The sequence below is a fragment of the Brienomyrus brachyistius genome, chromosome 13, assembly GCF_023856365.1.
Source record: "Brienomyrus brachyistius isolate T26 chromosome 13, BBRACH_0.4, whole genome shotgun sequence".
Classification (NCBI taxonomy): Eukaryota; Metazoa; Chordata; class Actinopteri; order Osteoglossiformes; family Mormyridae; genus Brienomyrus; species Brienomyrus brachyistius.
The window spans coordinates 7,354,610-7,367,429 of record NC_064545.1 but is presented as its reverse complement, the minus strand read 5'-3'; the positions used below and the strand labels follow the sequence as shown (position 1 = coordinate 7,367,429).

The following is a 12,820-nucleotide window of genomic DNA, read 5'->3' as shown; positions in this document are numbered from 1 at the left end:
AAGCACGCTGCCACTGGACTCTGGAGCACTGGAAAAGTGTGTTCTGTGGAGTGACAAATCACGCTTCTCTGTCTGGCAGTTAGATGAACGAATCTGGGTTTGGTATGTGTCGAGAACGTTACTTGTTTGACTGCATTGTGCCAAATGTGAAATTCGGTGGAGGAGGGATACTGGTATGGTGTTTTTCAGGGGTTGGGCTAGGCCCCTTAGTTCCAGTGAAGGGAACTCTTAATGCTTCAGCATGCCAAGACATTTTGGACAGTTCTGTGCTACCAACTATATGGTAACAGTTTGGGGAAGGCCCCTTTCTGTGCCAGGATGACTGTACCCCAGTGCACAAAGCAAGGTCCATAAAGACATGGTTGGGTGAGTTTGGTGTGGTAGAACTTGACTGGCCCGCCCCGAGCCCAGACCTCAACCCCATCTGACACCTTTGAGATGAACTAGAACAGACCTTCACGTCCAACATCAGTGGCTGATCTCACAAATGCTCTTCTGGATGAATGGGCAAAAATTCCCACAGACACACTCCGAAACCTTCCCAGAAGAGTGGCAACTGCTGTAGCTGCAAGGGGGGGACCAACTCCATATTGATGACTGTGGATTTAGCATGGAGTGTCATAAAAGTTCCTGTAGGTGTGATGACCAAATACGTTTGTCCATATAGTGTGTCTGAGCGTATATCCTTGTGCTCTGTGCTGCCTGGGAGAAATTCCAGGCCCCAACTGCATGCGATAAGCAGTTGAGAGATGCATGGATGGAGAACAGTATGCAGCGCAATTCATGCCTAACAGTTCAGCACCTGTAGTCTTGTAGGCCAGAGGGACAGTTCAGATCATTTTGTAAAGAAGGAGGAAGCTAAAGACATTCCTGCCAGACGCCAAAACCAAAACTCCTGCATTCTGTCTTAACGTTTTTAATCTGAAAACTGCTGCAGGGCAGACATTTAAAGTATGAACCCTGTTGACTGAAGGCAGATTAGGCTGCCAGTGGTGGAATGTGTTTTGAAATATTCACAGTGCATATGAAGCATGACCGGATAACTGAAATTCTCAGCTGAAGGTCTTTGGACTATAGTCTGTGTGCTTCTCCAGTATAATATTCATACCCCTTTCTTTTGTCAGTGTTGGTAAAAGTCTTGTTTTCTCTCTTGGTAAGGATGGAGGGGGTGGGGGTGCTGTCTGTTGTTGTTAATCCAGGAGTTCAATGGAAGACGTGGTTTCACGGCAGAGTTCCGTTTGCCCTCACAGATCCCGTCCTGTGAAACTGGGCCATTGTTGTATCGAAAGCAGATATTTTGTTGATTTGAACGGAAGTCAGGAATTCCATTCCCACCAAATTTTCACTGGTATTTGTGGGGTGGGGGGGAGAGACCAGGCTTGTTAGACTCGCATGCGTCTTGTGTCAAGGTTGGCCAACAAAGCTGTCTTTCACATACTCAGCGTTGCATAGCGGATTACCATTAAATAGGCCATTAACAAAAAAGCCGATTGTAAAAAGCACATGTAGCTGCTATACAGAACATAGTCCACATACCTCTGAGAACTTCCTGCTGGCGATAGTCTTAGTTTTATTTCATCAGCACAACTTCAGACTGTCTTTTTCTCAAATGCTTCTTGGTAACTAAGCATCTCTTATAAGCTACAGAGACAGAATTTCTAATGTAACCAAAAGGAAACTAATCAGATTGAATTTATTCCTACGTAATAAATGTAAAACAGTCTCTGCAGTATGTTTTTCTACAGTTATAGAAACATGCTTTAACACCAGTTTAACCCGGCCACCTACCAGAATACTATCTCCAGCAACATTCTGTAGGAGGAGAAGCAGCCACTGTAAGTTTGTTTTTAGCCTCTTGGAGCGAGTTGTAATAACGGCTGTTTTTTGCTGCACCAGCTTTGAGTCACATTGTTCCATGGCAGGTGCTGGGTCTTCTGGGCAAAGTCCTGGACCCCCTGAAACGTCACCTCTACTCTGTCCAGCTGCATCACCCGATACCTGCCTCTTTATGCACTTCTGTCTGCGCTAAGCTAGCCGCTACCCCCAACTTTGCTCAAAGGAAGCAGGACACACTAACACAATCAAAGCACCTCTGGGCAATCAGCCCCATGACTTCCATTCTTGGCACTGAGATGCGTTTGGTAACACCCTTGAACTAAGCTTCAGTTCCTCTGAGTGACATCCTTTGTGATGGTTAATCCTGTGAGTATCTGCCATCGGAAGTAATTACTGAGACTTGAGCACGAAAGTTGTCGGGGAGGGCAGAGAACAAAACAGACATTGTACTGTTTGAGGGAACTGTTCTGGGAGCACTGGATCAGGACACCAGGAAATGGGATCCCTCTTACTGTGAAAATATGATAAAGAGCACCGGTGTCACATGTGGCTGGACATTATTCGTTGAGAGAGTCAATGCAAAGTGATCAGTCATGTAAGTTGGTCCTGCAAATCATCTCTCTCAAATTATGTTTTTGCAAACCTAGAACAATGACTGTTAAGTATCCTTTTCCATTAGTGTGTGTTACGGTAAAGTATCAGACATCTGTGGGAGCTGAGAGAATGAGAACGGCGAGATATTTCAGTCGCTGGTGACCGTTGTGGAATAAATCTGTGGCAACAGGATGTACAGAGACACCAGCGACAGTCTATGGGGGGGGGGGGGTATCAGTCAAAGGCCCACTTGCGTTCTCATCATTCCACTCCATGAGCATTATGGGATGCTGCAGCAAGATAATTATTCTAGGGATATCCTTCTACCTAACAGCTCTAAGGAAACAGTGCTTTGAAAACTCAAGAATAGTCTTACTTACAGAATAATGCATTGGCCAGTCGGTGGTCGTTCTGACACGGACATAAAAACCGTCTGTTTTTTTTTTCCCTACTGCAAAAGCACTCGCCTAATCCAGTGGTTCTCAAAGTCGGTCCTCGGGCCCCACTGCCCTGCTTGTTTTCCAGCTCTCCCTGCCCCACACACTGCTGATTTCCTGGATCAGGTGTGTTCAGTCAATCAGAAGCTGAAAGACAGCTGGGACTTGTGTGTGGGGCAGGGATGACAGGAAAACAAGCAGGGCAGTGGGGCCCGAGGACCAACTTTGAGAACCATTAATGTAACACTATACGAAGAGCTGCTTAATCAAATTTCAAGCAGAGCTTGAGAAACATCAGTCATATTTTAAAATAAAGATAATACATAAAAGTCACAACCATTCTATTTAGGCCTGACACCGAAATCACCATAAGGTTGTTTCTTTGCATTCACATCAATGGGGGATTATGTGGTATGTTGATACAAATAAAGAAAAAAACTGAAGAAAACATACCGTCTACAATGCATTGAAATGAGGATGCTTTGGACCCTTAGTCCACCACTTCAATTAGTCTATCATATAGTCCCATGATTTTAAAACTTAAAAAACATGGTAAGATATAAAATAGTAACTAGTAAAATATCTTTCCTCGTGTGACATGAAACAGGATAGTAAACTATGTATGATCAGATCAGCAAGCTGAAAGAAGCCATCACAAGCTGGAGCAGCAGACATGCTTGTCATTCCAAAGCTGTTTCAACTAAATTTAGGTCGTGAGCTGTTTAGTTTGCCTTCGTATTGCCTTCAAAGCACTGATTGTGGATTTCTATGCTTTTCACGTGCTTATCTTGCGTATGATGGGAACATGACAGTGACATTTCACTGCAGTACACTCCGGTCCCCTCCACGAAGCCACAGACATATAATTACATATAATTAACAGAAAGGGAATAAGGACATCTTGACGGGCAGGCTAGCGTAAGGTTTAGGACATCGCTTGCATCAGCAGACCCACATCATGGAAAACCGATCCATTCTAAGGCTGACACACCAGCACACACCTACCTGTAATGGATGAAATGGGGAAACTTACATATTTATATTTAAGCGGCTGACAGCTGCACTCATCTGTAGGAATGTGGAGACTGTACTGAAGCATTGCGGGTTCTTGTACACGACGCTAAATCTGGAGTCCCTCGGAGCATCGGAAAATTGGCAAATATACCTTAAGTTTCCAGTGCCTGTATTCAGGGGGACTCCGAACTCCTGGAGTTGGATCTCCCAGGGTTCTGCAGATTCTAAACCTTTAACACTTGAAATCTGCTCTTATTTTGATTGAGGAGACGTACAACCTAAATAATGGCACAGGGACGTAGCTGGAATGTGAAGCACAGCCCATAAACCTGTAAGAGCAGGGTGTTCTGCTAGCACAGTTTACAATCATGAAGAGCTTTGGCCATCTTTCTGCAGCAGCCCTGTCGTGCCGGCCTCGTCTCCTCGGACACAATAGCGTCCCACCCGTGTTGTGTGCCATTTGCTCTTTTTCCCACGGTAGAGCTTACCAGCCTGGAATATCTGTGGCTTATCTGAACAATGCCTAGAATAACTGCAGCCGTTTGCCACAAAGGCTTGATGGGAGGCACGGCCTGCACGCCCGGCTGCATACGTGTACGGCTAGAAAGTGCAAGTTCGACGTCAGGAGGAGACCACTCTGGGAACCATATTTAGGCACGCGACAATGAGAACCGTCTAGAGCAGTGTTTCTCAACCCAGTTCTCAGGGTCCCCCAGACAGTCCACATATTTGGTATCTCCCAGATAATTGATAACAGAGAATTCCTGGTTCAGGTGTGTTGGGAGCTGGGAGGGAGCAAAAACGTGGACTGCTGGGGGGTCCCCGAGGACCGGGTTGAGAAACACTGGTCTAGAGGGACGCTTGGGAGTGAAAGCCTGCCGAAATATAGCAGAGCCTGGACCAAGATATGACAGCTGCACAGAGGGTACTTCTATCCATCAAACCAAAGCAAAAATAATCACATCTCATGTCACAGAGAGCATTACTGCAAGCCAGTTTGTTCCCACATTCACTCAGTGTGGAATGTCTTCTCTCCTAAGACAAGTATTTCAGGAGACACACTCCAACACAGTTATAAATGGGACGGCTCATATACGCGCCTTAAGTCCTCATTTCCCTGACTTGCTTGCCAAGTCTGGTGGCTTTCTTGCTGAGTGACAGTAGACTCACGCCAACATTTGACATTTTTTTTTTGTGTGTGTGAATGCTTTGCACCGTTCTTGTACCATGTAAGGGGTTTCTCTGAGCGGAATAGAGACCCATGTCACATGGAGGTGGTGGGAGAGGGACCTTTAGGGGACAGGGGTGGGATGGGTTTAACAAAATAGCCACAAGGAACAAAAAAAACAAAACACAAACCATTTTGGCTTCAGCACAAGACACGGGGAAACAAAGCAGATGTTGGGTCTTGGGAAATGTTACAAGTGGGCAGGGATAAAAAGGCGGAACCAATTCTTACAACACGGGATTATCACCTGAGCCCATGACGCTGCTGTGACACCAGGGGCGGACTGGCCATCGGGAGCACCGGGACATTTCCCAGTGGCCTGACGGTAGTTCTGGCCTGCCGGCTGCCGCTGTGCAGACGATCAGCCTGGCATGTGATAGGCTGGTGTGCAACTACGAATTAATTGACGGATCTCTCAATCTACGAATCAGGCAATGGCGGAGGGAAAATTACACTCCCACATGACCCAACGTCAGCGACGCACTGCCTAATATCTGGCTATATCCAGAGACAGGGTAAATCTGACTAAATCGTTCAAGAAATGGAGCGTAAACGCAGAGGAGGAGCAGAGAGGGAGCGTATAAAAAGGAAAAAAGCCCTGGCCGCAGATGCAGCAAGCTGCAAAATCCCAGCCATGTTCGCCAGTAAGGGAACAAGTTGGTCAAGATTACATTTACATTATATTTATAATAATTTGGCAGACGAACACTTTCATCCAAATCACTTAGATAATCACAATAGATAAAATTAAACCAACAAACGAGCAACAATATGTAAGTGCTGCTGTGCTGTGTCAAGTTTCGTTTCGTATGTAGCATATTTTTTATATAATAAATAAAAATGATTAAAAAGTAGACAGAATAGTGTTAGTGGGTCAAATTGTTTTAAATAATAAATAAATCAAGTAGATGGTATGGAAAAGAATACAGTATTAGTTATTTTGATTTTTCATTTCTAGTCTACAATATGTAGCCTACAATGTTTGTTTGTTTATTTATTTATTTTGAAAAGGTGACGAAGGAAGAAGCAGTAGCACTAGTGCTGCAAATGCTCCTGCTGTTGAGCTAGAGGTGGTGGACAGTTCAGCGTTTGAGTCAGAGCAGGAACCTTCAGGTAAAGTTTAAGATAAGCAAAACTAAACATGCAGGCAGCAGGCTATACTTTTTAAACAACATGTGCTTTTTATGATTTATAAGATCAGTAGTAGGACTGTGATTTTGGGGACATACAACTGATGGCTGCACAATTATAAATACAGATTATTGAACCCGCTTATTTCATATTGCAGAGCAACTAGATGTGCAGAGTGAGAGAGAGAATGATTCAGGGAAAGGTGAAGGAGACAGTGAAAGCCTTGATATCTCTTTTGATTATCTTGCCCGTCCACAGTCTAAGGATTTAGATTTTTTTTTTAAGCATCACCCAATTCAAACATCTGAAAGAGCCATTCCTGATGTATTACATTCAAAAGATGGCACAAACAGAAAATGGCTGACATACAATGAAAGTAATCACTCCCTATTCTGCTCAGTATGTCTTGCATTTGCAAAACCTTTAGGCAGTGACAGTGCATTTGTCAAAGGAGGTATGCAGGCCTGGAAACATGCCCATCAGAGAGTACAGGAACATGAGAGAAACAGTATCCATAGAGAAAGTGCTGAAGCCTTTTTTCTTAGAGTCAACAAAGCAGATATCCATACCCTTCTGACTGATAAGCAAATGACCGTCCATCGAGACCAGGTTAGAAAGAGAAGGCAGGTCTTGGAACGTGTGATTGATGTAGTGAAAGTTATTGGTAAATGTGACTGCAGCAGCAGAGATGACCTGGGAGTGGAGTCAAATTCCCGGCCTGAATTATTGTCCCAGTCCGCCACTGTGTGACACAACCGCCCACCTCTTACAAATGGCAACTCATAGGTGACCTAGAGCTAAAAAAAAATATATAATTTATATAGGAGCCAATTAAGATACTCAGTTGAAGCTCCTTCAGGCTAGCTTGACGGAGGAGGGATCTCTGGTCTTCGTGGTTACTGACGTAAAGCAAAATGAAAACTAAGGTCATGTTTCAGGATGTGAATAACACACAATCATATGTCCACTCAAGCTCCAGAAAATTCAAATGCCAACAAGAATGCACACCAATATATGTGGTAAAAGTTCAGCTTAGAGCTGTGGAAAATGGTGTCTAAAAATACTTTGTATTGTGCCAGTATGGCTGTTTCTTTTTGCAAAGACATTAAATGTCAGCAGCTGCCAGAAATGCATCGCAGATCTCCAAATTTGCTCTTGGTTCACGCTGAATCTTAAGAAGAGCAGATTTCAGGATTCTTGTTCCTTAGCAGCCATTGAGCAGACCTACCTGGGAAATATCACTGATGTTAGATCAGGCTACAGAAACACTAAGGTACGGAATGGTCAGGTGCGGGGAGGAAGTCGTACATCACTGATGGGCTCGTCCCTTTCATGGAGACAACAGCTTATAAAATGAGCTTGCGACGGCTCTGTGCCCCTTCTGCTGACCTGAAGCGGTTGGCCGGGTAAATTCTGATTGAACTGAATGGACCTTCAGTTATTGTGTGGTTATTATCCTTATCGCAAAATCTGAATTCGAAAATAGCAAAATAAAAGCTGGCCTTAAAAGGACATTTTCCATATTTAACACAGGGGTGCATTTTAGTATAATTATCTTACTAGTTGCTTCCAGTTTGGAATGGTAATGGTGTGTAAGTCGAGTGTTAGTATCTGCTCTGCTAGTCTCCTCACACAATATGCTTGTGCGTTTACCATTTGAATTATGGGTAAATTCCCATGCAGAATAAATCCTGCAGTACCATTTTAAGATAAACGAGACAACACTGTGAAATACCTGCATCTCTTTTGCTCGCTGTGTCCACTTTGTTTTGACTACACCGACTGATAATATTGAACAAAATCGTAATAATTCATTGAAGGTTATCATAGTACGCCCATGACTAAATAATGATCCGCCTTTGTTGAGAATTGCGGCGTTGGTACGTGGCTATTACTAACCACTACATGATAAAGGGGAATTCCATAAAAGAGCTGTAAGTATCTGGACTCTGAGCAGGCCAATCCCACGCAAGGAAAGAAGAGAGTTCCCGCCCCTCCCACCAACCCAGCCACTCCCTTCACAGCCACAGTCCTTACTAATGACTCATGCGTCAGCAATGCGGCCAATGGCCCTACGTTGCCCTTGACGATGATGCCGCCCACGCAAACAACTTTCCTGCAGGTGTTTTATGGGAAATGGAACTCTATTCTTCCTCCGCACCTTAGTATGTAAAGGCTCAGACTACAATGGTGAAAACTTCAGAGATTTTTAAATTTTGCTGGATTCAAATATTAGACTTCCATAAAAAAACAATCTTTCAATCATGCTGAAATATGTTCAATCGTGTTTAAATCACTGAACACCTTCGGCTCATGTTTTACACCCTCGAAATGTCATTCTCCACACCCTCCTAATACAGGCTATTACCTGGCTCCTTTGGAGTGTGTCACAGTGCTGTAATCCTTGCCATTCTTAATTAAGGAAGGGCATTGTTTGAGCCTGTCATGTCCTCTGCAAGAGTGTGTCTGTGCATCAAAGATGCTCTGACGCAAGGATGAGAAATGGAATGCTGGTTTTCACAAGTGTGTGTCCGGAACCCAGTTCCTCTGAGTTGACAATCAAAGCTCTTGACACAAAGACACTGAAGTGGGTGTTGCAAACACAGCATCTCCAAACTCCGACAACATGGTGCCTAGATGTCTTTCAGGAAGTGGCCTTATATATGGTAAGGAAAATGTCGAAGGAACTTCTGCTTGGAGATTAAGGATCCCCGGATGCCTGGATTGTGGTTAAGTGTGGGGTGGTTCCCAGAAAATTTGTAGAGCCTGTTAATGCGTGGAAACAGTGTGACTCATTAGCCTTGGTTGCCAGACTGTGTGGGGGAAAAAAGCTGGATGTCGGAACCACGTTCATCGATTTCTACGCTCTTCCTGTCATTCAGTGACTAGTGTTGGTAAACATCTGACGAAGGTCAGCAGCCCACTCAGATTCTTCCTACACCATGGGGGGGGGGGGTGGGTTCTTGGCACGGAAGCAGCACATGTGCTCCTCAGTAACACCCTTATTTAGTCTTGCTGGTGCATCATAGACGGGCACCGTTCACCCTCCCTGAACAGGTCTGCTCCATCATTCAGTCCCCGTACCCTGAAATTACTGACCCCATTTGTTCTCAGCACATTTGGAATCAGATCATTAACACTGCTGCTGTAGTTCGTGTGAAGTAAACCTACATGCACCTCTGACAGCTACTATCAGAGTTTGGCTGGGACTGCGGACAAGCTTGGGGGGGGGGGGGGGGGGGGACAGCAGGTGGGATCTGGCAAGACAGCAGCTTTGACATTATCACTGTGACAAGAACAACAGCAAAAAACCAGGCAGGACCTGAGCGACAGTCTTGGGATAACTATAGTTATCTTCTGAAGGCCCCCATAGTCATTCCTACAACAGAGTGATAACAATTAATCCCCCCACCACATAAACCTTTGGGTAGCTCAGCAGAGCATGTGTAATATGCCTGATGATCTTCCTTCTATTAGCTATTTGCACAAACAGGACTCCCTGGATACTGGGATACTCCTCTTTGCATACACTGTCAGAAAAAATCAGTACCGATTCGTACCTTTTAGGGTACAATTATTTGTCACTGGGGCTGTACCCTCAAGGGTCTGCCTGTTGTACCCTAGCAGTAGGTAAATGTACCTTTCAGTCTAATTTAAGGTGCAGAAATGGCATGTTTTTGCATCATTGGGAGCAAATTAATGTTGTTTGTACCTTGGGGTACAAAACTGTTCCAGGGCTGTATGCTTTTTTCTGCCAGTGTATCCCTCCTTGTCTACTTCTCTCTCTCTCTCTCTCTCTCTCTCTCTCTCTCTCTCTCTCTCCCACACACACACAAACACACACACACACACACACACACACACACACACATGTAGGGTATACCTATCCTTATGGGGCCCGCTCATTCACTTCTATGGGAAAAATGCTAACGCTAACTATGACAACCTTAACCCCCACCCTGCCCTAACTCTAACCATAACCAAAAGTAACCAAGCGAAATACAAGTGTTCTTGCATTTTAGTTTTTTCATAGCAGTTACTGATTTTTATAAAATAGTTTTCCCTTATGCGGACCAGGAAACCGGTCCCCATAAGGGAAAAACAACGGATTTTTATCACGTTATAGGAACATTGTGTCCCCATAAGGATAGGTATACCAGCTCACACACACACACACATGCATGCACAGCGCAGTAGAAATGTCACTGTCTGAGTTAGTTATACAGTGAGGTCACAGGTAACTTGATAGACTTTTTTTTACCAGCCAGAAATCATGGCACATCAGCCTCATCCAGCCATATCAAATCGCATATAACTATTTGCATTGACCGCGGGCTATAATGAACCTATCGTGACTCCACTAGCAATGCTGCCAAAAATCCACTAGGTGGCAAGGTTACTAAATCGTGAAAAGGCATGCCTGTACCTGAAAAGAAACTCCCCTGGCTAAGCGTTTTTAAATGAATTTCAATTAATTTAAATTGCACTTCGGCTCATGAACTTCAGAATTACTGATACTGTGAAATGCTTTAAGAAGTTTAAGTACCGAACAAAAGTTGTTTCGTGAAGAATTCCAGCTGCATGAACTTTAACGAATATGGTTACCCAGCCCTTTAGTTTCCCAGTGCAGCGGCGTGGGAGGCGACGGATTTCATAGCAAGTGACGTCGGGTGGGAAGAGTTGGCAGAGGCTATAAAAAGGAGCGAGCGGAAAACTTCATTCATTCTTTTAAGTGCAGGATAATAGTATCTCCATGAACGGCCACTCTTGCTGGGAATTCAACTGCAACGCCACACAACAACCAGAAAAATACCTGAGGATCTGGAGACGGAATCTAATTTCCAAAATCTGGACAAAGAATAAAAACATGAAAATGTCAGCGGCCGAGATTTCGCAAGTTTTGAAGGAGGGCGAGTTGGAAAAGAGGAGCGACAACTTTCTCCAGTTCTGGAAAAGGAAGATGTGCGTCCTTACCACGGACAGCCTGAACATCTACGCCGACAGCCAGAAGAAGTCAAAGAGCAAGGAGCTCAAACTGCAGTCGATTAAGAAGGTGGACTGCGTGGAGCGGACGGGGAGATTTGTTTACTTCACCATTGTCACGACGGATAATAAGGAGATAGACTTTCGATGCACCGGCCGGGACAGCTGCTGGAATGCGGTCATCACGATGGCCCTGATTGACTTCCAGAACAGAAGAGCTATTGAGAACTTCAAAACGCGTCAGGACGACGAGATCGCCTCGCCGGAACAAAAGGAGAAGCGGATGGCAAGAGGTCCCTGATCGTGCACATACCCCTGCAATAAAACAGTTAGGTAAGTGGTTCGCATTGTCATGCTATGTCTTATGCGATCGGATTCACTGAATGTTAGCATGTGAAAAAGGGCGTCTATATATATATAGGCCTACCAAAACGCTTAGATCGTATAAGTAACCTTGTGTAATATGGTGAACACTCTTAAATACAATGATTTTCTGGTCCAGCGATTATTAAATTTAATTCGCTGAATATTCAAACACTTAGAAACAATGATAGGAATAAAACGAACATGCTGACGGTTTCTGTACTTTGAAACACAGCGTCAAGTACGGACGGCGGAGACTTGGACCAAATGGAGACGTTGTTTAACAGGTCTGAAGATGAAGGATTTTCTCTGACTGGAGAGTCCATGCTGAGCTCTGGACAGCGGATCCCGAAGGGGAACCGGCGCAGAGGCTGCTTCAAAGCGAAAAGTTAAAGGCTTTCCTCCAATTTCAAGAATGTGCGACCCGTGGAAACGCTCCCGCAAAAGCGATAGACCTGCAACGCCACATCTTAATTTATTTTGTTCTCTTCTGTACACAAAGTGTTGTCTTAATTATTTTATAGTTCAGCATGTATTTATTTGAATAAATATTATTTTATAAACTTCTAATTTGTCTGCTTCACAACTGGCATGCCATTTTTGGTTACTCACACGTAATTGAACAAAAAAAAAAGACAATTTCTTCCAACACTGACTGAACTTACATTTATATTATATAGTATATAATCTAGTGTGGTAAAACTACAACTGATATAATATTCTGTTTCATTCAATTTAAAGAACGGATACATTTTGTCATGACATTGGATTTTAAACACATACATTTCAGTTACACATAGCATAGGAAATGATTTTGACATACTAAGACATTATGCATAAAAAAATCAGCTTAGCTGAAATATGTTGGGTATTTACACCGGAAGAATGCATGTGTTTAAAGAACTTAGTCATTGAGAAATGCGAGGTACACGTCCGCAACTCTCGTAATCTCGTGCAATATACAGGTAACTTCCTTTCAAACACATTCTTTCTGACTCATTCAATGGGTTATCAGATAAGGGCAATAATGTCTTTAAAAGGTACGCGCCCAGTTCTGACATAAGCTTTTCAAGGGCGTGTTTAATAGCGGCGGCAAGTCTAATGCAGTACAGCGCGGTTTAGGCGATATTAGAATACCGCATGTGTAAGAGTTAGCATGTGATAAGCCCGGGTCAAAGATTGCATACTTAAGTGATATGAGTGAAATGATCAATGTAGCTGAAGCCGACTACTA

General features: G+C 43.9%; 1 protein-coding gene across 1 annotated transcript; it reads left to right on the top strand.

Annotated features, from left to right (window-relative positions):
- The first annotated feature begins 10,942 nt into the window (after nt 1-10,942).
- phlda2 (pleckstrin homology-like domain, family A, member 2) lies at nt 10,943-12,156 on the top strand. The gene is made up of 2 exons (XM_048973535.1): nt 10,943-11,556; nt 11,822-12,156. Exon 1 carries the CDS (start codon nt 10,994-10,996, stop codon nt 11,522-11,524), a length of 531 nt encoding a protein of 176 aa, XP_048829492.1. The 5' UTR covers nt 10,943-10,993; the 3' UTR covers nt 11,525-11,556; nt 11,822-12,156.
- Nucleotides 12,157-12,820: the final 664 nt, after the last annotated feature.

Coding starts and splice junctions, on each gene's coding strand:
- phlda2 (XM_048973535.1), top strand. CDS start 10,994: ATGAACGGCCACTCTTGCTGGGAATTCAACTGCAACGCCACACAACAA.